A 26,248-nucleotide genomic window follows, 5' to 3' on the forward strand; every position below is an offset into this window, starting at 1 on the left:
GAGGGAGGGAGGGAGGGAGGGAGGGAGAGGCAGAGAGAAATCTTCCATTTCATGGTTCACTCCCCAAATGGCCACAACGGCTGAAGCTAGGAACCTGGAGCTCCATCCAGGTCTCCCACTTGGGAGGCAGGGGCCCAAGTACTCTGGCCATCATTGATGTCTTCCCAGGCGCATTCGCAGGGGGCTGGGTTGGAAGCAGAAGAGCGGCCACTCGGACCAGCACAGAAGCTGGCATCGCAGGCAGCGGCTTAACCCGCTGTGCCACAACACCAGCCTGTGTGTCTCTAGGATGCCTGGTCCAGGTGCTGCTGACACTGACATTTCACAGGACAGCAAATGGAAGCTAGGAAGGTGAGGGACTTTGCCAATGGCTCAGCTGTCCAGTGGCAGAGGCGCTGTGGAATCAGGTCTGTCTCTCTCTAGGTTTTCCTCTCCCCCACCATGCTGGACGCTGGACAAAACCTGGACACCTTGTGTCCCCTGCAAGCCTCCTGCAGGTGGGATTGCAGCCCTCTCACTCTCACCTGACCTGCTTGGCCTTTGTGAGATGGACAAGAGGATGTGGAAGGTGGCTTTGTGTCTGGGTGGGGGCAGGGTGAGTTTTAACCATATTTTCTTGGATTCTGCATTTTGTCTATTTGCTGTCTGTTCACCCCAGAGCCACGTTCACTAACTGTGACTTTCACCTTTTGTATTCTTGATGCTCTGACGCGTGAGCCCCTGAAGAACTGGGGACAGACCGTGCCTCCCAGGGCTGGCTGATTCCCAGACACAGTAGCAATAGCCTCAGCCATGGCCTCGGGAGACACCACACAGCGTGGAAGAAGGCTGGGCCCCTGCCCTGAGCACCTGTGACAGGAGAAGCAGGTGGGGCCAGACACACAGAGCGAGTCCACGTCTCTGTGATGCAGCCTCTGCCTTGTGCTCACAAACGGGGTGTGGTACAGACGCACACTCCCATCCAGCACAGCCGAGGCCGGGGCCAGGGCTCACGTTCTAGGGGGCAAAGGCCACATCTCTCCCTCATCAGAATGCGGGCTCAGGTGGGCCTGGCTGGGACCCGAGGGCTCTGACCTACAGACCCAGAAGAGCACAGAGAAAGGCCCCGTCCCCATCCCTGAGGGCACCTGGAGTCACCAGGCAGCCAGCTCTGCAGGCAGCAGCAGACAGCTGTGGCACAGGAGGCCGTGGGGAGCTGGGACAGGTGGGGGCAGAGGGGATGGGCTCAAAACAGGTCGCTGTACTAGACCAGGGCCGGGCCTGGGGCAAGCGGGGCCAGCCCACAGCACCCATGGCAGCCCTCCCCCCAGCAACTCAGTGCAGACACCAGGGCTCAGCAGTACAGAAAGGCCCTGCTGGCATCCCCCTAGGACCCAGCCGAGCATGCTGGGGGCCCTCTCCCGGTGTCAGGGTGAAGAGGAGCTGGGTTCCAGAATATACAGGACAGAAGGGAGAGACATGTGGGGGCAAGCCAGGGATGCTGCACACGGCTGCCCAGGTCTACAAGAGCATAGAGGTGACTCAGGCCCTCCCACTACGACTGTTCCTATTGTGCCGATCTGTCCCAGAGGTCACGGGCACTCACAGCTGCTGCTCTCCCACCCTGACCCAGACCCCGATGGACACCAGGGTCACAAACTGGAGCAAACACGTTTCCTTGTAACCATTTAATACAGGGTCAGCACCACCTGAGGGTGGCAGGGGCAGGGGGCAGGGGTTAGTACAGTGGCTCCCAGCACTGCTGTTGTCTTGCAGTAACGGGGTATCCTGGCCCCAGGAAGAGCCTGGGGGGTCGGGGCTCAATCAAGTGTATAGGATGCCATGAAGACACATGGAAGGCTGCTGCCCAGCCTGGGCAGGACACGTGGTGGGCTCAGCCTCTCTTCTAGGAGGCACCCATCATCCAGGTGCCCCATGGAGTAGGAGGTAAGGAGGCCTCGGGCCAGGGAGGGCACACGGGCCTGGTCTCCCAGCCCAGGGCTGGCTCTGGCCGGCTCCAGCCCATGGCTGTCCAGAGTGCATGGGGCTGCCATGCCAGTAGTGGGGAGTCTTCAGCCATGGCCCCCAGGCTGGGACGGGCTGCATGGGCCCTGGTTCCAGGGGCTCCAAGGCCTGTGGAGGAGCCCACATCCACAGGCCCTCCCGGCTGCCAGCATCAGAAGAGTCGTCCTCCCTCTGTCCTGGCCCGCTCAGGTTAGGGAGACTGGCACACTGGCACAGCCCTCCCCTCCCCCATGAGCTCTCTGGAGTCTCCGTGGGGCTGGCCACATGTGGAGACTCTGCGGTCCACACAGGGGAGCCCAGGCCGAGGGGCTCTGGGCTGCCTTCGCAGCTCTCCTCCTCCTCGATGCCTTCCCTCACGGTGATGCGGAGGCCAAAGCTTTCTGGAGGATGGATCATCACTGCACGGGCAGCGGGACCCCTGGTCTGCTCCCACACAGCCACTGTGTCCTGAATGGCGATCTTGGCCTTCATGGCACTGGGGGCAGGAACATGCTTCTGGGGGACGTGTGCCTGCCCCAGGGGCCTGCCACACCGTTTGATGGCCTTGGCTGGAAGAAGAAGAGACGCGGTTTGCTTCTCCACAGCCCCCATCTGACCTGCAGGGTGCCTGCCTCGACCTCACCCTGGGGTCCCCATCATCCCATGACACTGAGGACTCTCCCAGGCTGCTGGCCCCAGAGGGGCGGTGTGTGCAGCCTGGGCCAGGGGAGCCCTGGGACAGCTCCGGCTCCTCCTGCACAGGCCCACAGGGTGGATGGCCCTGCCCTCCCCACCTCACTCTCTCTGGGGATCGAGGCACCAACTCAGGACCCCATCACCTACCCCACCTGACCTCCTGTGCCCTATCAGTGCATTGGCTGAGTTACCCGCATCTGAGTCCCTCCTAAATGGCTGGAAAGGAACTGAGCCTAAGATGATGGGGGTGAGAGCTGGGGCTGTGGGGCAGACATGGGGTCTGATTCAGGCCCTTGGGGACAAGAATGCAGTTTCTAAAGAGGTGACAGGGGTGCCCTGTGTCCTCTGACCCTGGGCCACTGTCCCTTTCCTGGTGAGACAGCACCGCTTCTGTCCCACAAGCTCCCAGAGGAGGCAGAACCTGGAAGCACAGTGGGGCCTCCCCAGTGCCTCAACAGCCTGCACCTGGGTCCCCACTGCCAGCCTCTAGAGCTGGGACAAACCCATCTCTGCTCTTCATGGGAACCCAGGCACTCAGGTCCTTGATGGCAGCAGCAGCAACAGGGACGAGTACGGGGACCCCTCCCCACCAGAGCCCAGAGGCCAGCGCTGCTCCAGGTTCCGCTGACTTCAGTTGGCCCGAGGCTAGGACTGCAGAGCCCACACTCAGCTGCACTTGGGTTCTGCTGTGGGGGCCTGCAGTGCCTGCCTCTGTGCCCACCCTGCTCACAGGAGTGGACTCAGCCCCCACAACTGGGCTCAGGGCACCTGGGCCTTCCAGGGATCCTCAGATGTTTGAAGGGGATGCAGTGCTGGCTGGCTTTGGCCTTCACTGTGCAGGGTCTCCCACAGCCCCACCTTCCTCTAGCCCTGCCCACATGCAGGTGGGAGCCCCACCCACCCCTGTCCTAGGAGGGTCCTGTGTGCAGACAGCTGTGGTCATTGTGCCAGGAGCCTGTGTGGGGTCAGTCAGGGAGATGCACCCTGGGCAGGCAGGGCCACTTCTCATCTTGCTGGAGTGGGAGTCCAGCTGTGCTCCAGGCTCCTGGGGACACTGAGCCAGGGTACCTGCTCCAGACCTGGGCAGGGTAGCTCAAGGCGGGGCCTCAAATCCACTCCAGAGTGGAGGTCAGCTGAGGAGCCAGAGCCACAGAGCCCTAGGACAGCTCCACATCCCAGCCCCAGAGTCATTGGGGGAGAGCAGTCCCCCACAGGAGGAATCAGGGCAGCTGCCTGACGCCCCACCAGGCCATGCTGTCAGAGCTTCTGAAAGCAGAACTGCTGAGCCCGGGGAGGACATGGAGGACAAGGAAGAGGTGAGGCCCTGGGCAGGGCTGCCAGGGCTGGCATTCCCACTACTGACTCCCCCAAGGGAGCATGGGATGGGGCCGTGTGCTGGACTCACCTTCAGGAGGCAAGAGGCACTGGAGCTTCCCCAGCTCACGCATGGAGGCCCGCAGCTGCCTGATGACCACATCCTCACTCAGTGACCAGGCCTGCTTCAGGGTCAGCTGCAGAAACCCATGGATGTGGTCCCTGGACATCTTCAGCAGGCACTCTAGACATGGGGGCGGGTGTCAGGCTAGGAGGGGCCCTAGAGATGGTGCAGCCACCATGGCTGCTCCAAGCCCTGTCCCAGCACCAGACATGGGCTGCAGACACCCTTGGACACCCTTGGGTGTCAAGCCAAGCACTGGAGGGACTGCTCAGGGGCCAATTTCCTGGGCAAGGACCCTGGCCACTTCTCCTTGTGGTCTGTGGGGGCCTGGGATTGGGGATGCAACAGGGGATTCTCAGTGCCCTCCTGAAGAGAACCCAGGACTCGCAAAGCCCCTCATGCCTCCCTCAAGCCCTGCTCATGAGACACAGGCAGAGGGACCCCCAGCTCCTCCGTCCCCAGCACCTGGGCCTCTGTGGGCCCTGAGGACTCACTGTGATGGATCTTGAGGGCCGTGTATGCCATGGTGGTGAGCACGTGCTCACCCTCAAGGATATAGATGTCCCACATCCTCAGAGCTGGGGGAACAGCACATGGGGGACAGAGGCATTGGAGGACCCTGCCCATCAGGGCCTCAGCAGGGCCCACAGGGGTGGGTGTGCAGTGTCACTATCCTAGGACAGAGGGAGACTCCAGGAGGCTGCATCACACAAGAAGGCCAGAGCTGCTCCTGGGAGGGGAGGTGAGGGTGGGGGACTGGTTTCATTGGGAGGTAAGGCCATTCCTCACAGCCACATCCCCGCCCACTCAGGGAACCAGACCCAGAGAGGATGACCATGTCCTGTCTTGGACCCTGGGGGTCTGCACACTTTGGAAGCCACACTGGAGATACCAGGCACACCAGCCTGTGCCACCCAAGGTCTATGGATCTTCTGCCTCTCACTGTAGGGCTCTGGCCTTTGCCAGGCTCTCAGGATGGGTCCTGGTGGGACCTGTCCCCTCCTTGATGTCCCTGAGGCTCAGCCTCAGCTTGGACCACCTTTAGCAGGGCAGGGCCTGCCTGGTCTGCACAGCAGGCTCCCTCCTATGTCTGCTGGGGCTGCGGGGGCTCAGCCCTGATCAGAGCCATAGGCCACCAGGACAAGAGAGCCAGATACTGGGCAGGAGCTTCCCTGGGCAAGGGGTCCCCGGGGCACTTACCCCATCCAGGAAGCCCTGGATGCACCAGTGCACGGTGTAGTCCTCCAGGTACACACCCTCCTTCTCCTAAGAAGAGGCAGAGGGGGCTCAGGGCTCAGGGCCGAGGGCCCAGGGCCCAGGCCTGACTCTCTCTAATCTGTGCCCTGTGGCAGAGCCCCTGGGTGCAGGAAGCCCAGCAGCAGGTGCATCCCCTCTCCCAGCCATGCAGATTCCTGAAGGGACACAGGTCCCTCAGTCCACTCTGCCCTGGGGACAGCATTTCCCTTCAATCTACGCAAACTCTGGGGGACCAAGTGCAGGAAATCAAACCAGCACCCAAGCTGCCGTAGCCCCCAGTAACCAAGAAAAGCCTTGGTGAGGACGTAGCCTCCCCTGGCCCAGGAAGCAGTCAGGACCCCTCTCTGTCCTCCCCTCCCTGAGCACAGAGCCCCCGAGGGGAGAAAGGAGATGTTTACTTACCAGGTGTTTCTCCAGGGAGGGGAGCACGCGATGCATGATATCTCTCAGGTGGTGCTGGAATCGCTCCAGTTTTGGGGTGTTCGGTTTGTAGAAACCCGCATAGTATCAGCCACATCCCCATGTTAGAGCCTCCTCCTAGGAAGGCTGGAGAGCCCAAGGCCAGGGTGGGGTCTTTCTGAGCACTGAGAATCAGGGGAGGCTCGACCAGGGGCAGGTGGGAATGAATGTGTCCAGGGCAGAGGACCTCCTTGGGAGGTGGGTGCAGGTGGGTGACTGTGTGCAGCCCAGGCCAGGCTGCCCCCTGGATACTGCTGGGGTGAATGCTGTCAAACTGGGTGCCTCCTGACCATTCCAAGACTCAGGAGCGATGAAGGGGTGACCGTACAGGGGATGCTGCCTTCTGTAAGTTCCCTGGGTGTGGCTCTCTGCTTGAGAGTCTGCGTAGAGAAGTGTGAGGCAGAAGAGCCAGAAACAACCTGAGTCACTGGACAAGGACAGGACCCCTTGTTCTGAAGGTTCCCACACCCAGGATGGCCATGGCCAAGCTGCTGGGCCTTTGGATGGTGGTGAAAGAAGGGGGCTGGCTCAGTGTGGGAGGCCTCTGCCAGCCCTGGCTTCTAGGGAGAGCACCCCCCCCCCCGCCAACAGGGACACTGTCCTGCACATTCAGGAGCCAGTGAGGGCTGTGCATGGACTTGCATGCACTGGGCCTCACACGCCATCCACCTACCGTGCATCGTGTGCTTACTGTTTTCCATGAGCTGGACCAGGGCCCAGAAAGAGTCCTCCTTGGGCATATACATGAGCAGAAGCGCCACCACATGGCTCAGGCCCTGGCTGTAGCCCACCTCCTGCAAGATCCCAGAATACCTTTAGACCTCCCCTGGCAAGAATAATATCCTGGGATGACCCACCTCTCAGGGAGATCAAGGTCACCCACTGAAGGGTCTAGGAAGATTGGGGAGGGAGCCCCTGTGTCTGAATCCTGCCATTTGGTGTCAGCAGCCCAAGAATTGGAGCCCATCGAAGTTCTCCAAGTTCCTGGAGGGAATCCTGCAGGGCCTGAGCTTAGGCAGCACAGCGGGGAGACCTGAAGTATGGGGACCTGTTACCCACAAGATGTCAGGATGGGCCAGGTTGCTGTGGGAATCCAGACCCATGCCCATGGAAGCTTCTGGACCCCTGAGCTCTGCAGGTGACGTGGTGGCCCTTTCTCACATGAGGAAGAAGTAAGCCAGGAAGTGCTACCAGGACCAAAATAGGAGGTGTGCCTCTGTCATGGGTACAGGCCTGGGCTTCCTGCGTGCCAGGCCCCCTGGGAACCAGGGCACCAGGCAGGGTTGGCCAGTGGCAGGTCAGGGGATGGGGATGTCCAGGCCTTGCTGGGTCACCCATGGAGCCCTGCACCTGCTCCATGCATGGGAAAGGTCTGAGTGGGTGGTTGTGGCAGTGGTGCTGTGTGGAGTGGGATTCAGGCCTTGGGTCCAACCACATGTCTGGTGGGTGTAATGGCATCAGTGGGACCCAGACTCAACTTTGATGAGCAAAGTCATACACCTGATCTGTCCTGCCTTCGCCCCACACCCCACTGTGTGGAATGCTAGTCCTGGGAGGGGTGTCCCAACTCAGCCAAGCTCCTGGGGTCTGGAGGCCAGCCCAGGAGAAGGCTGCCTTTCTCCTCACAGAACTTGAGGTTGGGTCCAAGGAGGCCCAGAGCCTGGCCTCTACACCTCTGTCCCAGAGCTGTGGATGAGAGAGGCCCCCTCAACACAGGCTGGGATCTCTGTGACCAAGGGTGCCCTACAAGGACTGCCGGGATAGCACCTGCGATATGATCCCAGAATACTCACGGGATTGTAAACAGAATAGGCCATGAGCACTTGGAATAAGGTGCATTGGCTGGAAGAGAGAGGACAGAGGCTGTGCGTCCTGTGCTGCTGAGGCTCTCAGTGTGGCTCTGCCTAACAGAGCATGACAGCCATACGCAGGGCCTGTGACACTCTGCTCATGAGCAGTGATGTCGTCAGGGCACCTGCGTGTTGTCCACCATGTGGGTGAGCACTGCCTGCAGGGACACTAACATCTCCCAGGGTGCAGTGACGTGCAGTTTCATTTCCCCAGGTGGGTGTTCGTTGCACAGGTGAGCGTCCCACTGTGGGAGGTGCAGTCCCGTGGGTCTAAGCTGTGGAGAGTCAGCCTCCCATACACGTTCAGCCTGGTAGGGAGCAGCTCCTGTGGCCTATGTGTTCCCCATGAGCCTCTGTGGCCAAACTTCCCACCTCCCCCAGCCCATGGCCACCACTGCCCTGTTGTGTGTCCCAGGGTTCGGCCTTTCTCAGACGTCCTGTGAGTGGATCGCAGTATGTGTAGCCTTTGAGGGATGCTTCCTCTCTTAGCAGAATGCACCTGAGATGCATCCAGGTGTGCCCAGGGCCGAGTCTCGTCCTGCCTCTCACTGAATCCTGTTCTCGGATTCAGCTGTGACACGGGTTGCTTATCTGTGTCCCCACTGAGCATCGTGCAGGGTAGTCCTGCATCCAGTGACTGTGAACATAACCCTGAATCTTGCGTGAGGGTTTTATGCACTCAGCTGTTCTGGTGCTTGTGTACATGTGCGTGTGTGCTGGGGGTTTGTGTGGAAGGTGTGTGTCTCTCATTGTGAGAAATGGCCCTGGGTGCTGCCAGGGGCCTGGGCCACTGTGCTCTGTTCCTGCAATGAACCAGAGTGGCGCTCGCCTCACGTTCTGCCCAGCACCTGGTGTCCTCGGTGGTTTTAGTTCCCCCATTCTCACAGCTGTGCACTGGTGCCCCGTTGTGGTTTAGGTGCTAAGCATGTGTTCATGCGTTGAGTAGAATTGTGTGTGCCATCATGAAGGGGCCCTCCTGAGCCTGTGTCCCTGGGGTACTAGGAGGCTGCCCACTGCTTCCTTCTTACTGAGTTGAAGGGCTCCTTGAATATTCTGGAAATAATACCTTAATAAGGTAGATTGCTAATATTGTCTCCCCTTGTGTTTCTTTTCATTTCATTCTCTCCACAGTGTCTTTGGGAAAGTTTATATAATATAAAAAAGTTTATATAATATATAAAAGGCAATTTTGTTTTCTGTGCTAAGTGAACTGTTTCAGGTTTGCATCCAAGTCTTCCCTAGGGACCCCATGTGCCCCAGGACCCTTGCTCCTCCCACCCCCGGGTCCTCCCCAGCCCAGAGGCCTCACTTCATTCCGTAACATTCCTGGAACATCAGGTGGTTTCTGAAAGCCCATGTGATGGCGGAGTCGATGTGATGGAAGTGTCTGGCGCCCAGTCTGGTCTGCTCTTTTCATCTTCAGCAGAGAGCAGGTTAAAGCCTCTAGCACAAAACACACATGTCCAGTCCCAGCTGAGTCTGAGGAGACGTGGAGGAGGCACTGACTAGGATCTAGGGAGAGGAAGGCAGGATGGGGAGGACAAGGGGGAGGGGCCAGCCTCAGGACTAGCAAAAGCCCCATTGCCACACAAGGACCTCACGTCCACGTCAGCTCTTCTGGCTGACAGGGAGAGTTCCCTGCAGGGAGCTCATTCCCTTCTGGGTCCCACGTTGAGGGGGGGTCATGGGCTCCCTACTTGCCTCAGCATCCATGTCACCCCCTTGCCAGCATCCCTGCTGAGGGGGCCACTGGGACCCCGATGGTCAGTATCAGACAGGGGCTCTGAAAGGTCCCTGTGCACTACCCCTGCCTGCCCTCAGCTCTCAGCATAGACGCGGTCTGACCCCAGCCAGGCTTCTGATCCTCCTCGCTGGCATCTCAGGCCCTGCCCTCCAGGAGTCAGCCAGAGCCTGACCACTGCTCCATGCTGCCCCCTGCAGGAGGGGCCCATCTCCATCTAGACGTTGGAAGCCACCCTTGGCTTGGAGCTGAGTCTGGGCAATGACTGTCTCCAGGCCCAGCTCCCAGGGTAGCCCCAAACTGCAGACTTGGGGGAGGCAGGGTGGGCCACACAGCTGGGCCCTGCTCCCTGATGGCAGCCGGGGACACGAGAGTCAGCTGCAGTTGCCAGCCCTCTGCTCACACCAGTCCTTGCTCCCTCCTTTCCCGGAAGCATTGAGAGCTGTCTGACCATCGGACCAGCCACTCCAGGCAAGGGCAATGCCAGGGGTGCAATTGCATGTGAAGGCAGGGCCAGCGAAGGGCAGGCCCTGTTAGCACAGAGCCTGTGGGGCTCCCGACCTCACACCATTGTGATCTCATACTGGGAGACCCCCACCCATCATGGGCACAGCAATTCCTCTCTTCTGGCCTTATGCCAAGCTGCCCAGGTGAGTTCAGCAGAGAGCAGGTTAAAGCCTCTGGCACAAAACACACATGTCCAGTCCCAGCTGAGTCTGAGGAGACGTGGAGGAGGCACTGACTAGGATCTAGAGAGAGGAAGGCAGGATGGGGAGGAGGCTCCCGAGGGCAAAGTGAGGGACAGTCCTCCACGGAGACTAAGGCTCCTAACCAGACCCGAGCAGCTTGAGCCCCCTTGGGCTGAGTGCAGAGCCGTACCGCGTATTTGCCCAGATTCTGGGCCTTCTTCTTGTCCACCTCCAGCATCACGGCCCACACCTTCCCGCGCACCTGGGCAGGGATCCCCTTATAAATTCTGTGCTGAAACTACAGGAGAGAGGAGGCTCTGGTGAGTGGTGAACATGGCCGTTCAGGGAGGGACTGCAGGGTGAGACAGCAGGAGGGAGAAGCCAGGGGCTCCCTGTGTATTGGCAGAGGGAGGATCTGCCCAGATGGGGGCCTTATGACCCACAGTGACTGGGGGCCAAGGGCTCAGGGGCACCGGCTCTGCCCTGCACTGACTGCCCCCTACAGGGCACCTGGAAACCTGCCCTGCATCCGGGATTGTCTTCAGCAGTGACTTCAGATTTTCTACCAGGACAGTGTCCTGTGTGTATGGGGAAGGGGTGCAGATGACCTGTGTCTCTAAGGGCTGGACAGTTGCCCCTGGGCATTTGAGAGGCAGGTGGTGCCTGGCACAGGAATGGGCACTGCTCAAACCCCAACTCAGCTCTCAGTGTTCCCGAGGGGCCCTCAGCTCCACGGTACCTTCTCGCTGCCACAATATTTGCTGTAGTTCTTTATCATCTTGATCCATTTCTGGATCCTGCGCACCTGTTTACACTGGAAAATGAGATAGGATGGCATGAGCCCAGCTTCAGGCTCTGAGAGTGGCTCTCAGATGCAGCTCAGGAGCTCTGTGTGTGCTCAAAGGAAGGAGCCAGAAAAGGCACAGACCGTGAGCCCCAGATATTCTGTCTGGGGAGAGTCGGCAGCCTGGCCTCTGATCCGAGCTGCCCTGTTGTAAAGGCAGAGCCCCTGAGCTCCAGCCAGGTCACTCCCTAGCATGCCAATAAGTCAGGGCGGCCGACAGGCAGATGCCCCTGAGCTGTGGCTCAGTTCTGGCACAGGCAAGTATGTTAAGATGTTAGCAGGTGCCATGTAAGTATTCCATCACAGGGCCTTATGGCATTCCCACTAACCATTGCCGAGCCCCACATACCCCCTCCACCCAGCTCTGCTTCCCAGATGACTGGCCCATGGTCAAGGACTTGTCCTTACCTTTGCCCCCAGGGTGCTGTCTTGGGGCAACTTCTGCTCACTGGAAAGCAAGGGAGGTGGAGAGGTGAGGACAGGACCACAACCAGCACCTCTACCTCCCTAATGGGCCAGGGAAGTACCAGCCTCAACTTCTCAGCCTAGGGGACTGAGACGGGAAGGGAGGGGCTGGTGACCATGAGCACAGGGAGCCCAGGGCCAGGCAGGGGCCCTTGCTGCCAGTGGGGGTCTCCAGGCCTGTCAGAGGTCCACCTTCCTGGGTGTGTGGCAGCACCCCCACAGCGGTTGGGGGGTTGCTGTCCTGAGCAGGGCCAGGCTGCCCGGGGGGGAGGGAGCAGTGTCCCCACATCAACTCTCCCCAAGAAGTCACCCTGGAACTGAGTCCAGGTGGCCTGCCTGAGAGATGCTCAGTGCTGTGAGTGTGCACCTGGGGCTCCAGGCACCTGGGACCACCACAACTCCCAGGGTTCCCCCCTGCCCCCCCCTCCCCTGTGCACTGGCAGCCTGAGGTGCTGGCTCCACACCTACCCCTCCTCTGTCAGCCCAGACTGTGGCCATCTCTCCACCACTCTGCTCCTGTTATTCTCCAAGTTCTGGCACAGCATGAGCCAGAAACCCCTATCCTCATGCTAAGGTGGGCTGCTGAGTCATGCCAAAGATGGCCCGAGATGGCTCCATCCCCCTAGGTCACTGGAGCCCACCTGCCAGCCATGGGGCCTCTCTCCCCGACAACTGTGGGAACAGCCTCCAAGTCTGCCTCCTGCCCCCAGGCCCCACTCCTCCAAGCACAGACCCGGGGGCAGGGCCCTCAGCTGCAGCCTCCCTGTGGTCTGTACTATGAGAACCCACAAGCAGGTTCAGAGCCTCAGAGACCACACCCCTGGCCATCCCTCAGACTAGGTCTTCAAAAGCCTTGAGCCTGGACCCTAGACCCAGGCACCTCCTGGACAACTGCCAGATGCCAGGCTGGTGCCCCAACCCTGTGGCCGCAGCTCTGGAATGCTGATGGCCAGGCTGTGTTGCCTGGGAGCATGGGGACCCTGAAACCACCCCCTCTACTTAACAGAAACAGAGACCTCAGAGTAAGAGTACCCAGTGGTTGCCCCACGTCCAGCTCTGTCCCTGCCTGTAGTCCTCAGTCACAGGGACACTAGGCTCTGGCTAACTGCTGACCAGTGCCTGCCTGTGACCACAGCTGGGCTCAAGATGGGGGCCTGGGGACAGGTGTGGCACCTCATGTTGGGGTTTCTGACCCCAGTCCCTGCCTTGGGGTGGGCTGGGGTGTGGAGGACTCACTGCAGGAACCGAAGCCTGTCTGGGACAATTCAGCCGCCTTCATTGTCCTCTTCTTCAGGCTCCAACAGTGCCGCTCCTTGGTGTCCCTGCAGCCGAGAGGGGACCCAGATGAGAAGCCCGGGTGTCAGTCACTGGGGGACCTGAGCAGCCTGCCCCCTCTCCCCTTGTCCCCAGGGAGGTGGGGTCTGGCTCTCACAGGCACAGTACTTGAGGCAGGGTCCCACATCCTCCCCCAGCACCCAGGCCGATACCTTCTCATACTTCATGATGATCACTGCTCGCTCCGGGGCTCTGCCGGACCTCAAGGTGTCCATATCCAATCTGTAATACACACATGCACATGTGAGCCAGCACAGGGAGCCCTCGGGAACTGCTGCCCTGAGGGCTGTCCCCCTGGTCAGCTGGGTCCCAGGAGGATGACTTATGCAGAGCACAGGGACTAGGGATGGTTGGGGAAGGACAGCCCCCACATTGTCTCCCCTGCCCTCAGAAAGGATGCTCCTCCCCCAGCCTGGCATCCATGTGTACTCCAGGGAGTCCAAGTCTAAGGGTCTCCCTGGCCCGCTCCCAGTCCCCGCATCTCTGGGGCTCTCAGAGGTGGACTCACTGCCCCACCTAATACCAGCTGATCTGACACCTAGTCTTGAACCCGTGTCTGACACAGAATCACACCAAGGCCCATTCGACACTGATGCCCAGCACAGCGGGAGGAATGGGACGACTGTATACATGCTTTGCACACAGGGGCCCACTGAGAGCTCAGCCACATCACTCATGGAACCTGGCATGGGAGACCAGTGCCACCCACCTGGCGTGACCTTCCCCGCATCACAGGTCATGCGGAGATCCAGTCCCACTCACATCCGTCGAGAATCCATTCAATTCTATCAAATGTGCCTCCTGCCTACGCTACCAACAGCTGGTCAGTTGGGCAGTAGATGCACTACTGGACACTAGTCGCCTCCCAGCCCAGAGTGCGCATCCTCAGTGACCGTAACATCACAGAAGCCGGCCAGTCAATCCCAAGTGGCTCTGTTGTGGCATGGGTCAGGGTCCTCAGCCCTGGCTTCATTAAAGGTCACCAGAAGTGGGGCCTGTGTTCTCCCCAGGGCCCAGGTGAAGAGGGCAGGGCTCTGGCAGAACTGCCCCAGAACCAGGGGTGCCAGGGCCCTCTGCCACCTGCCGTAACGGTCCCAAGTCCCAGGCAACCTGCACTTCCTGCCCCTCCTTTCTTCCTCTGCCATTTTATTACAGCCCAACTGTGAAGGCCTTTTTCTATGAACACAAGGTGGCACAGGGAGCCCCATCATGGCCAGTCCTTCTTCCTGAGGTCCCCACACTCGGGGCTGCCCCTGCAATGACCTGAATGGAGACTCCCAGGGCTGCAGCCTCCTGTCCTACCACAGGCCCCACCCCAGCACTGCCAACCCCTGCTGACACCCCCTGCTCTGTTCCAGCCCCTCTTCCCAGGAGTTGTAGGAGGTGGACACAGGGGGTCCTCCTGGGATGGAGGGCAGGGAAGCCACCCGCTGAGCACCACCTGCATAGGACCTCAAGCCGGTGTGGCCCAGACTTTCCAGAGCAGGAGCCAGGGCCCTGTCCTGACACTGACCAGGGCTTCAGGCACAGAGCGCTGAGAACTCCTGGGCACCAGCTCCTGAGCCGCATGCTGGTAACACCAAGCTGCTGCTGACCATAAGGACAGGGACAGCACACATCGGGCAGGAACAGTCACAGGCCCGCAGCTACCCGGGGTGCTGTTCTCCGGGACACACACCCCTGAGGGATGCAGGGGTCACTGCCAGCAGCAGCTCAGCCCTTCCAGCCCCTGGGCTGCTCATGGTCACCACAGGCTCTGCAGAGCCCAGGGACCCCAGCAGGGTTGGCCCAGCCTCAAGGGTTCCAGCTTAGGCTGCCTTCCTGCTGCATCCTCACTGCCTACTCCGGGGAGGGGGAGCTGTCTTCTACTGTGGGGTGTGCATGTATTTCTCTGTGTGCATCACACATGTGTGCCCAAGATGGGTGTGCTCCAGGCCTCCCCCAGGACTAGAAGCTCCACGCCTGAAGTACCCGGTCCTTGTCACTGTCACCTCATGGCATGCAGGCTACACTGAGATGGCACCAAGTGTCCCCCCATTTTCCCACCAAGCCTTGCTGGGCTGCTTTGGTACAGTGGAGGTGGGCTTGCAGTGGGCACAGCCCCATGGTAAGGCAGGAATCTACACTCCTTCAAGAACTCCTGTTGCCCTCAGTACAGTACTCACTGGTGAGGCTGAGACGATGGCCCCAGGCTGATGGGTTTAGGAGGCTCCTGGATGAATCCTGCTCTGGGTGACAAGGCAGCTGGCTGCACAGCCCCTGCCAACCTGGCCCAGCATGGAGGACGCCCGGGGGGAGGGATGAACTCACCTCTGCAACGTGGCTTCTGTCCCCTACTGTCAGGTGACGATCCCACCTGTTGGCCATCTCCTCCTCTGTCAGGACCCTGGAGGTGGATAAGGAAAAAAAGATACACCTGTCTCCAGCCCCTCCCTGCCCTGTCTCAGGCCCCAGGACAGCCTCTCCTGCTCACCCCATCATGGTCAGGGCAGTGACAACCCAAGTCTCATCTGCAGCCTGCCCGGTACCACAGAGTCCAGCGTCCCCATCCCCTGCACATGCACCACAGCACTCTCTGTTCCACTTCCTCATTGCAAGGGGCCCCTCTTGTGCCCAGGAACCCACCCAAGTGTTCCCCTCTGCTGTCCTGCCCTACCTTGACGCAGCACTCACCAACCCCTGGAGAAACTTCTCCCCAGACACGGGGGCAGGAGGCCTCCCTGCACCCCTTAAAGCCACGCGGCCATGGCATTGTCTTGCCTGTCAGTTTCTTTCTAGTCCTCACAGCAACCTTGCTCGCCTCATCACCTGAAGGTCACGGACATGGGCAGTTTCTCTTTAGTCTCCCTGCCCTGCAGACTTGCTGGCAAACAGTAGAATGCAAATAAATACCAATAAATTGAAAAACATGGCATTCTCATACATTCAGTGTGGAGTTGAGGGCCTGCATGCCATGAGGGGTAGCCTGCATGCCATGAGGTGACAGTGACAAGGACCGGGTGCTTCAGGCACGGAGCTTCTAGTCCCAGGGGAGGCCTGGAACACACCCATCTTGGGCACACATGTATGATGCATAGAGAAATACATGCGCACCCCACAGTAGAAGACAGCCAGGTGTTACCAGCATGCGGCTCAGGAGCTGGTGCCCAGGAGTTCTCAGCGCTCTGTGCCTGAAGCCCTGGTCAGTGTCAGGACAGGGCCCTGGCTCCTGCTCTGGACAGTTGGCCACACTGGCTTGAGGTCCTATGCAGGTGGTGCTCAGCGGGTGGCTTCCCTGCCCTCCATCCCAGGAGGACCCCCTGTGTCCACCTCCTACAACTCCTGGGAAGAGGGGCTGGAACAGAGCAGGGGGTGTCAGCAGGGGTTGGCAGTGCTGGGGTGGGGCCTGTGGTAGGACAGGAGGCTGCAGCCCTGGGAGTCTCCATTCAGGTCATTGCAGGGGCAGCCCCCGAGTGTGGGAACAGGTCTATGTGAGGCTCGCTGTGCCACCTAGTGTTCAAATAGAGACCTTCACAGTTGTGCTGCAATAACATTGCAGAGGAATAAAGGAGGGGCAGAAGGTGCAGGTTGCCTGGGACTTGGGACCGTTATGGCAGGCGGCAGAAGGCCCTGGCACCCCTGGTTCTGGGGCAGTTCTGCCAGAGCCCTGCCCTCTTCACCTCGGGCCTAGGGAGAACACAGGCTCCATTTTTGGTGACTTTTGATGAAGCCGATATGAGGACCCTGACCCATGCCACAGCTGTGCATCACTTGGGATTGGCTGGCAGCCCCATTATGTCACAGTCAGTGAGAACTGTGCACTCTGGGTTGTCGGCAACCAGTGGTCAGTAGTGCATCTACTGCCCAACTGACCAGCTGTTGGTAGCGTAGGCAGGAGGCACATTTGATAGAATTGAATGGATTCTCGATGGAGGTGCGTGGGACTTGTTCTCTGCATGAGCTGTGACGTGGGGAAGGTCACGCCAGGTGGGTGGCACTGGTCTCCCATGCCAGGTTCCATGAGTGATGTGACTGAGCTCTCAGTGGGCCCCTGTGTGCAAAACGTGTATACAGTCATCTCATTCCTCCCGCTGTGCTGGGCATCAGTGTCGAATGGGCCTTGGTGTGAGTCTGTGTCAGATCAGCTGGTGTTAGGTGGGGCAGTGAGTCCACCTCTGAGAGGCCTAGAGATGCGGGGGTTGGGAGCAGGCCAGGGAGACCCTAAGACTTGGGCTCCCTGGAGTACACATGGATGCCAGGCTGGGGGAGGAGCATCCTTTCTGAGGGCAGGGGAGACAATGTGGGGGCTGTCCTTCCCCAACCATCCCTAGTCCCTGTGCTCTGGACAAGTCATCCTCCTGGGACCCGACCACCAGGTACCCGCCCACCTGGCTGTGTGACTGTCCCCCCTCTGACCAGGGGGACAGCCCTCAGGGCAGCAGTTCCCGTGGGCTCCCTGTGCTAGCGCACAAGTGTGTGTGTCTTACAGATTGGATATGGACACCCTGAGGTCCGGCAGGGGCCAGGAGCAAGCAGCGATCATCACGAAACATGAGCAGGTACGGGCCAGGGTGCTGGGGGAGGAGGTGGGGCCCTGTCTCAAGCACTGTGCCTGTGAGAGCCAGACCCTGCCTCCCTGGGGACATGGGGAGGGTGGCTCAGGTCCCCCAGTGACTGAGACCCAGGCTTCTCACCTGGGTCCACTCTCCCTGCAGGGTCCCCATAAAGAGGCCCAGTTTCATCTGGGAGAAGAGGATGATGAGAGTGGAGCGCTCGTCCCAGACAAACTTAGATTCCTGCAGTGAGTCCATTGCACTATGATACACCCAGGGGAGGGACCAGGGTCAGAAACCCTGCCATTAGGTAGCACACCTGTCCCCAGGCCCCCTCCTTGATCCAATCTGTTGTCACAGTACAGGCACTGGTCAGCGTGTGGCCAGAGGTGATGACCCAGTGAGTGAATCAAAACTGAAGGCAGGGGCTGGTGCCACGGCTCACTAGGCTAATCCTCTGCCTTGCGGTGCCGGCACACTGGGTTCTAGTCCTAGTCGGGGCACCGGATTCTGTCCTGGTTGCCCCTCTTCCAGGCCAGCTCTCTGCTGTGGCCAGGGAGTGCAGTGGAGGATGGCCCAAGTCCTTGGTCCCTGCACCCCATGGGAGACCAGGAGAAGCACCTGGCTCCTGCCATCGGATCAGCGCGGTGTGCCAGCCATGGCGGCCATTGGAGGGTGAACCAACGGCAAAAGGAAGACCTTTCTCTCTGTCTCTCTCTCTCACTGTCCACTCTGCCTGTCAAAAAAAAAAAACAAAACTGTAGGCAGGGACAGAGCTGGACATGGGGCAAACACGGGGCACTCTGCTTCTGAGGCCTCTGTTCATGCTAAGTAGAGGGGGTGGCTTGAGGGTCCTGCCCTGCTCCTAGGGGACACAACCAGGCCATCAGCATTCCAGAGCTATGTCCACAGGGTTGGAGCACCATCCTAGAAGGTGGGCAGTTGTCCAGGAGGTACTTGGGTCTCAGGAGCCAAGCTAAAGGCTTAAAGAACTGGCCTGAGGGACGGCCAGGGGTGTGACCTCAAGGCTCCGAACCTGCCTGCAAACTTCCCCAGTACAGACCGGGGCAGAGGGGTTTGCAGCGGAGGGCCCGGCCCCTGGGTCTATGCTGGGAGGAGTGGGCCTGGGGGCAGGAGGCAGACTTGGAGGCTGTTCCCACAGATGTCAGAGAGAGAGGCCCCGTGGCTGGAAGGTGGGCTCCGGTGACCTAGAGGCATGGATCCGTCTCAGGCCATCTCTGGCGTGACTCAGTAGCCCAACTTAGCTCGGGGATAGGGGTTTCTGCCTCCATGTTGTGCCAGAACCTGGAGAAAAAGCAGGAGCCGAGTGGTGGAGAGATGGCCACAGTTCGGGCTGACAGAGGAGGGTGAGGTGGGAATCAGGCAACTCAGGTGGCCAGTACATGGTGGGGAGGGTGGGTGCAGGGGACCCTGGGGGTGTGGTGGTCCCAGGTGCCTTGAGCCCCAGCTGCACACTCGCAGCACTGGCAGCAAGGGCTCCTGCCTGGCCCTGGGCTCCCTGTGCTCACGGTCCAGCCCCTGCTGGGTGTCTGCCTGCAGCATGGCTGCCCCCTCCCTGCCCTTCTCTGTCCCCTGGGCTGTGCCTCAGCAGGGTGAGGAGGACACAGGTCCTGTCCCAGCCTTGCTGGGAAGTGGACCGTGCGAGGTTCAGTGCCCATTCTCATGGTGTTGTCTCTCTTGCCTTTCAGTAAGCAGAAGCCACCCAGGCCTGGATGCCTGGCAATGCAAGGGGTAAGCTGACCTTGGCCATGGACTCTTCAACTAGGAGGCAGAACTAGCAGGCCTGTGGGTATGGGCAGTGGTTAGGGGAGTGCCATATGGTCCTCCAGGGACAGCAGTCCCCAGGAGATCTGTTGAGGCCCACATGCCCCAGTGTAGGCCTGCAGCTCTGGAGTCCCCGCCTGTGGGCCACTATGGCCCACTTGCTGGATGAGATGGGACTGGCTTGAGGATGGCTTGTCCTGTAGGCAGAGCCCAAGCCCCTGAGGCTCCCCTAGTTGGAAGGTCTGGGTGCTGTGGTCTTCCCCTTTGCTGGCTCCTCCCAGCTGAGTTCTCCACAGGCTCCTGAGCTGCACCCGTGGCCTCTCCAGAGGACACTGCTGGGCTCACGCCATCCTGTCTCCATTCCCAGCGTAAACATCAGGAGGGCCGCCGACTGCAAAAATGGAACAAGATGCTGCGAAATTTCACCAAGTACCACAGCAGTGAGAAGGTGCCTGGACCTGAGGGCCCCTGGGGACCACTGGGGGCGGAGCTACAATGGATGGTGCCCATCGCTGTGCCTCTCAGACACAACTGTCCTGCCCTGAAAGGACACAGGTCATCTCAGCCCAATGCCCTTACACCCAGGACACTGTCGCAGTAGAAGATCCAAAGTCTCCCCTGGGGCCACTCCCAGATGCAGGGCAGGCACAGTTCCTGGTGCCCTGTGTGGGCAGTGAGTGCACCACAGAGACTGCACTGAGCCCTCGGCCCTCCTCTCACTGTTGGGTCAGGAGGCCCAGGTCCAGGCAGATCTGGGGACATAGCACAGAGCCCAGGGCTCCCCTTCCTGCTGTCTCACCCTACGCTCCCCCCCAACAGAGGGCCTGGGGCGGGTCTCACCAGAGCCTCCTCTCTCCTGTAGTTCCACCGGAGAATTGAGAAAGGCATCCCCGCCCAGGTGCGCGGCAAGGTGTGGGCCATGATGCTCTCCGTGGATACCAGGAAGGCCCAGAACCCTGGCAAATTCGAGGTATGGCTCTGCACGCAACCCGAGGCAGCCCGACCTGCTCAGGCCTGGTCAGGAGCCCGAGGCTCCCGCGTGGTGGACAAGTAATGCCAAGGAGGAGTGGTCATTCGGTTGGGGCCCCCACCCGGCCCTCCCCTCTGCCTCATCCATGTCTCCCCAGAGGCCTCCTCCATGTCTCCCCACACACAAATGGGCCTGGACACAAGGATCCGGTCAGGGCCACAGCCCTCATCCCTGTGGTTCCACCTTGCCTCTAGGCCCAGGACTGCCCAGTGCCATTGTGCTGGGTTCTGAATGCATAGAGAAGGCCTGGAATGAGGTGGAAGTCCTGTGAGCTAGGGCCCTCAGCTGGCTCTGTCCCTAACGGCCCTCCCCACACCTGCTTGCGTGTTTCTTATGCTCACCGGGCCCTGCCCTCACCTGGGCCTTCTCATGCCTGGCCTGGCCTCAGCTCACCCAGCCCCCACCTGGCCTGCTGGTTCCATCGGTCAGAGTCAGCTCTCAACTGCTTCTGGGAATGAGGGCTGATCCATCAGAGGGCTGGCCCCGGGCTGACTGTCACCTCCCTGGCTGACATCAGGGAGCAAGGAGCAACTGAGCCGCCAGCCCCGCCCTCCCCCAAGTCTTCAAGTGGGGGCTGCCCCTGGGGCCAGCTCCAAGTCCAAGAAGGGTGTCCACTCTCTTGATGGAGCTGGGGCTCTCCTGCAGGGGGCAGCCCTGAAGGCTGGTCAGGGTGAGGCTGACTCCTGTCCTGTGGGGCCTGAGAGCCCAGTGAGGAGGCTCGGAGGCCTGATTCAGTCTCTCCTGCTCTGGGAAGGCAGAGGTAGCACAGAAGGACATTGGCAGAGCCCCTGGCCTCAGGCTGACTGTAGCGGGTCCGCAGTGGCCCCTCTGCTGGGCACTGGGGGTGGCGTGGGCCCTAAGGTGAGTGGGGAACCCCTGACCCTCCCTGGATCAGGGGAATGAGCTGCCCCCAGAAAAACTCTCCCTGCCAACCAGAAGAGCTGATGTGGCTTTGGGGTGCTTGTGTGACAGTGGGGGTTGGCTCGTCCTGAGGCTGGCCCCTCCCCCTCGGCCCTGCCCTGCAGGAGATGAAGGAACGGGCCAGGTTGTGCTCAGATCAAGTCCAACAGATCGATGAAGAGGTAGCACGCACGTTCAGAAATCACATCATGTTTCGAGAGAGATACAGAGCCAAGTGAGGCCTCTGGGCTGCAGGGGTCCCGGGGGAGGGAGGTACAAGGGTCCTGGTACACATGGGGTCCTAGGAGAGACTTGGGCTCAAACCTAAAGCGTAATTGCTCTAGGACAGAAAAAAATGGATCCATGGCCTTCTATTTATACTGAACAGTTTGCTTTCCCAAAGACACTTTGGTGGGAATGAAATGAAAAGGAACACAAGGGGAGACAGTATTTACAAAATATATAAAATGAAGTTTGTAAATCTAAATAACAAGAAAGCAAATCAGGGTTCCCTGCCCTGACACGGGCCAAGGCTCAGGAGGGCCCCTGCATGATGGCACACACAATTCTACTCAACGCATGAACACACACTTAGCACCTAAAGCACAACGGGGCACCAGTGCACAGCTGTGAGAATGGGGGAACTAAGACCACTGAGGACCCCGGGTGCTGGGGACAATGTGAGGTGAGCACCACTCTGGTTCATTGCAGGAACAGAGCACAGCGCCCAGGCCACCGGCAGCACCCAGGGCCATTTCTCACAATGAGAAACACACACATTCCACACGAACCCCCAGCACACACGCACATGTACACAACCACCAGAACAGCTGAGTGCACAGAAAACCCTCACCCAGGATTCAGGGTTGTGTTCACAGTCACTGGACGTAGGACTAGCCTGCATGATGCTCAGTGGGGACACGGATAAGCAACCCATGTCACAGCTGAATCCGAGAATGGGATTCAGTGAGAAGCAGGACGAGACTCGGCCCTGGGCTCACCTGGATGCATCTCAGGTGCATTCTGCTAAGAGAGGATGCGTCCCTCAAAGGCTACACCTGCTATGATCCACTCACAGGACATCTGCAAGAGGCCAAACCCTGGGACACACAACAGGGCAGTGGTGGCCACGGGCTGGGGGAGGTGGGGAGTTTGGCCACAGAGGCTCATGGGGAACACATAGGCCACAGGAGCTGCTCCCTGCCAGGCTGAACGTGCATGGGAGGCTGACTCTCCACAGCTTAGACCCACGGGACTGCACCTCCCACAGTGGAACGCTCACCTGTGCAATGAACACCCACCTGGGGAAATGAAACTGCACATGACTGCACCGTGGGAGATGTTAGTGTCCCTGCAGGCAGCACTCACCCACACGGTGGACAACATGCAGGTGCCCTGATGATGTCACTGCTCATGAGCAGAGTATCACGGGCCCTGCGTGTAGCTGTCAGGCTGTGTTAGGCAGAGCCACACGGATAGCCTCTGTCCTTTCTCTTCCAGACAACGCTCCTTATTCGAGGTGCTCCTCACATATTCGATGTACAACCCCGTGAATATTCTGGTATCATATCGCAGGTGCTATCCCGGCAGTCCCTGCAGGGCACCCTTGGTCACAGAGATCCCAGCCTGTGTTGAGGGGGCCTCTCTAATCCACAAGGCAGAGACTGAGGGGTAGAGTTCAGGCTCATGGCCTCCTTGGCCCCAACCTCAATTCTGGGGGCAGAACGGAAGCCTTCTCCTGGGCTGGGCTCTGTTCTGGCCCAGGCAGGCCTTACTATGGTTCTTCTTCCTCACGTCTGCAGTGGGGCCCAGCAGGGCACCTGTGCAGCAGAGAGCTCCAGAGGCCATCACGGGTGTGCAGTCTGCACTCCCACAACAGTCTTCCCCTTCCTGACATCTGGGGTGGGGCTCATACCTCTTCTTAACCCTGCACAGCCTGCGCTCAGACCCTGCAGGAGTCGCTCCAGGAACTTTGAGAGCTGGCTTGTGCTCCAGTCCCTGAGATCCTGACACCCAAGGGGCAGCAGTGGGGCCTGGTAGTAACGCTCAGCCCTCCCAGGAGAGGTCACCTTTGCCATGTGAGATCATCCCAGCCAGGGAGGTCCCTCTGATGTGTTTTGTGTTCTTCCAGGAATTGGGCTACAGCCAAGGCCTAAGCCACGTGGCAGCCCTGCTGCTGATGTGGCTGAGTGAAGAGGATGCTTTCTGGGCCCTAGTCCAGCTCATGGGGGACAGCCAGCACTCGATGCATGGTGGGTGATGGGTGTGGTGGGAGTGGTCCGTGCAAGTGCAGGGATGGGCATGCAGACAAGTGACTGGGACATTGTCCCTCGCTGGCTGCTGCGTGCATAGGGCAGTCTCCCTCAGAATACTTCCTTAGAAGCCAGGGCCGGCAGAGGGCCCAATACCAAGCCATACCCCTCACTTCCCATCACACAAAGGTCCTGTGCCTTGTCTTTGACAAATGACCCTTAGGTCCGTACTGGCCTTACTGCTTTACATCTCTCTACCGAGACTTCCACCCAGTGAGCCACACACCTGCAGAAGGAGCATCCATTCTATGGTGACCCCTCCACACCTCAAGTGACCAGATGGCCCTTAGGCACCCAGTGTGACTGCAGTCAGCCCAGCAGTCAACTAAGGCACACTGCCCTGGGCTGTCAGCTGTACCCCCCTTCCCCTGATGCTCCCCTGCCTGTTAGAGCCTCCCCTGACCCTCCATGTTCAAAGACCCCACCCCAAGCCTTTGGCTCTCCAGCTTTCTTGGGAATACACCCTGAATGAGGGCTGGGGGGTTGCTATTACTCAGATTTCTACACACCAGACCCCAAAACTGGAGTGATTCAAGCAACACCTGAGAGATATCATGCATCGCGTGCTCCCCTCCCTGGAGAAACACCTGGTAAGTAAACATCTCCTTTCTCCTCTCGGGGGCTCTGTGCTCAGGGAGGGGAGGACAGAGAGGGGTCCTGACTGCTTCCTGGGCCAGGGGAGGCTACATCCTCACCAAGGCTTTTCTTGGTTACTGGAGACTGCGGCAGCTTGGGTGCTGGTTTGATTTCCTGCACTTGGTCCCCCAGAGTTTGCGTAGATTGAAGGGAAACGCTGTCCCCAGGGCAGAGTGGACTGAGGGACCTGTGTCCCTTCAGGAATCTGCATGGCTGGGAGAGGGGATGCACCTGCTGCTGGGCTTCCTGCACCCAGGGGCTCTGCCACAGGGCACAGATTAGAGGGAGTCAGGCCTGAGCCCTGGGCCCTGGGCCCTGAGCCCCCTCTGCCTCTTCTTAGGAGAAGAAGGGTGTGTACCTGGAGGACTACACCGTGCACTGGTGCATCCAGGGCTTCCTGGATGGGGTAAGTGCCCCAGGGACCCCTTGCCCAGGGAAGCTCCTGCCCAGTATCTGGCTCTCTTGTCCTGGTGGCCTGTGACTCTGATCAGGGCTGAGCCCCCCCAGCCCCAGCAGACATAGGAGGGAGCCTGCTGTGCAGACCAGGCAGGCCCTGCCCTGCTAAAGGTGGTCCAAGCTGAGGCTGAGCCTCAGGGACATCAAGGAGGGGACAGGTCCCACCAGGACCCATCCTGAGAGCCTGGCAAAGGCCAGAGCCCTACAGTGAGAGGCAGGAGATCCATGGACCCCCAGTGGCAGAGGCTGGTGTCAGCACAGCCCAAGGGCTGACCCATCCCCCAGGTCCCTGGTGTGTCCGGCATCTCCAGTGTGGCTTCCAAAGTGTGCAGAGCATTCTGGGTGGCCCCGGGGTCCTGGATAGGTCTTGGTGCTCTTTCTCTCTGGGCTTCTAGGGCACAGCTAGGATGCCCCATAACACTGCACACCCACCCACTGTGGGCCCTGCTGAGGCCCTGACACACGGGGTCCTCCAATGCCTCTGTCCCCAGTTGCCGTTCCCCCTGGCACTTAGGATGTGGGACATCTACATCCTTGAGGGCACGCACGTACTCACCATCATGGTATACACTGTCCTCAAGGTCCATCGAAGTAAGTCTTCAGGGCCATCAGAGGCCATGGTGCTGGGGATGGAGGACTTGGGGGGGTCTCATACTTGGCCTGGGTGAGCAGAACCTGGGGGAGGGACGAGTTTTCTGAGTTCTTGGTCAGCTTAGGGGGCATTGCAAATCCCATTTCATTTCCAACCCCAAAAACTCAAAAGTCCACTGGGAGAAGTGGCCAAGGTCATTGCCCAGGAAAAGTGGCCCCTGATCAGTCTCCTCTAGGGCTTGACACTCATGGGTGTCCAAGGGGGTCTGCAGACCATGTCTGGTGCAGGGACAGGGATGGAGCAGCCATGGTGGCTGTGCCATCCCTATGGCACCTCCCAGCCTGACACCCACCACCACGTCTAGAGCCTGTGTTGAAGATGTCCCGGGACCACATTCAGGAGTCCCTGCATGTGTTCCTTTCCCAGTGCCTGGCTCTCTTGACCTGGTGTCCTGTGACTCTGAGCAGGGCTGAGCTTCCCCAGGCCCAGCAGACACAAGAGGGAGCCTGCTGTGCAGACCAGGCAGGCCCTGTCCTGCTGAGGGTGGTCCAAGCTGAGGCTGAGCCTCAGGGCCAGCAAGTGGGGGACAGGGCCAGGGTCAGGGGTTGCAGCAGGAACAAGGATTGGAGCAGCCATGGTGGCTGCACCATCCCTAGGGCTCCACCTAGCCTGATGCCCGCCCCCATGTCTAGAGTGCCTGCTGAAGATGTCCAGGGACCACATCCGGGAGTTCCTGCAGGTGACCCTGAAGCAGGCTTGGTCACTGAGCGAGGATGCGGCCATCAGGCAGCTGCGGGCCTCCATGCATGAGCTGGGGAAGCTCCAGTGCCTCCTGCCTCCTGAAGGTGAATCCAGCACACGGCCCCATCCCATGCTCCCTTGGGGGAGTCAGTAGTGGGAGTGCCAGCCCTGGCAGCCCTGCCCAGGGTCTCACCTCTTCCTAGTCCTCCTTGACCTCCCCAGGCTCAGCAGTTCTGCTTTCAGGAGCTTCTGACAGCATGGCCTGGTGGGGCCTCGGGCAGCTTCCCTGGATCCTCCTGCGGGATGGTCCAGCTGGCACTGGATCTCCTTCAGCCATCTGAGGACCCCTGGAAGGCCCAGGTGCCCTGAGCCCAGTTGTGGGGGCTGAGTCCACTCCTGTGAGCAGGGTGGGTGCAGAGGCAGGCGCTGGGGGCCCCCGCGGCAGAACCCAAGTGCAGCTGAGTGTGGGCTCTGCAGTCCTAGCCTTGAGCAAACAGAAGTCAGCGG

At 59.9% G+C, this 26,248-nt stretch overlaps 1 protein-coding gene and 1 long non-coding RNA gene across 14 annotated transcripts in view; one reads left to right on the plus strand and one right to left on the minus strand.

The window, feature by feature from the left end:
* On the minus strand, positions 1-26,072 carry LOC103347115 (USP6 N-terminal-like protein). Of its 11 annotated transcripts, none has more exons than XR_011382531.1 (16): positions 25,935-26,072; positions 24,965-25,083; positions 15,068-15,143; positions 12,910-12,979; positions 12,659-12,744; positions 11,366-11,405; positions 10,853-10,927; positions 10,304-10,411; positions 8,993-9,126; positions 7,627-7,675; positions 6,525-6,627; positions 5,777-5,920; positions 5,318-5,383; positions 4,612-4,695; positions 4,085-4,237; positions 1-2,552 (listed from the first exon to the last, which is right to left on the minus strand). It is a non-coding gene; the product is annotated as a USP6 N-terminal-like protein (long non-coding RNA). The 11 variants fall into 11 exon arrangements; XR_011382530.1 differs by having other exon boundaries at positions 6,507-6,627; XR_011382525.1 differs by lacking the exon at positions 7,627-7,675 and having other exon boundaries at positions 2-2,552; positions 6,507-6,627; positions 8,993-10,173; positions 12,910-12,958.
* LOC103347116 (TBC1 domain family member 26) overlaps positions 16,563-26,248 on the plus strand; it is a 13,886-nt gene continuing 4,200 nt past the window's right edge. The window contains exons 1-10 of one of the 3 annotated variants that reach the window (XM_070058083.1): positions 16,563-16,723; positions 17,226-17,295; positions 17,452-17,537; positions 18,999-19,041; positions 19,442-19,522; positions 19,937-20,044; positions 23,136-23,256; positions 23,814-23,906; positions 24,293-24,358; positions 25,693-25,956. In XM_070058083.1, coding sequence (XP_069914184.1) covers positions 17,233-17,295; positions 17,452-17,537; positions 18,999-19,041; positions 19,442-19,522; positions 19,937-20,044; positions 23,136-23,256; positions 23,814-23,906; positions 24,293-24,358; positions 25,693-25,895 — 864 coding nt within the window. In that variant the 5' untranslated portion in view covers positions 16,563-16,723; positions 17,226-17,232 and the 3' untranslated portion in view covers positions 25,896-25,956. Of the gene's footprint in view, positions 16,724-17,225; positions 17,296-17,451; positions 17,538-18,998; positions 19,042-19,441; positions 19,523-19,936; positions 20,045-23,135; positions 23,257-23,813; positions 23,907-24,292; positions 24,359-25,692; positions 25,957-26,248 lie in introns of those variants that run through there. The other 2 variants (XM_070058082.1, XM_070058081.1) reach the window with 2 other exon arrangements.

This window comes from Oryctolagus cuniculus, chromosome 15 (genome assembly GCF_964237555.1).
Source record: "Oryctolagus cuniculus chromosome 15, mOryCun1.1, whole genome shotgun sequence".
Lineage (NCBI taxonomy): Eukaryota > Metazoa > Chordata > Mammalia > Lagomorpha > Leporidae > Oryctolagus > Oryctolagus cuniculus.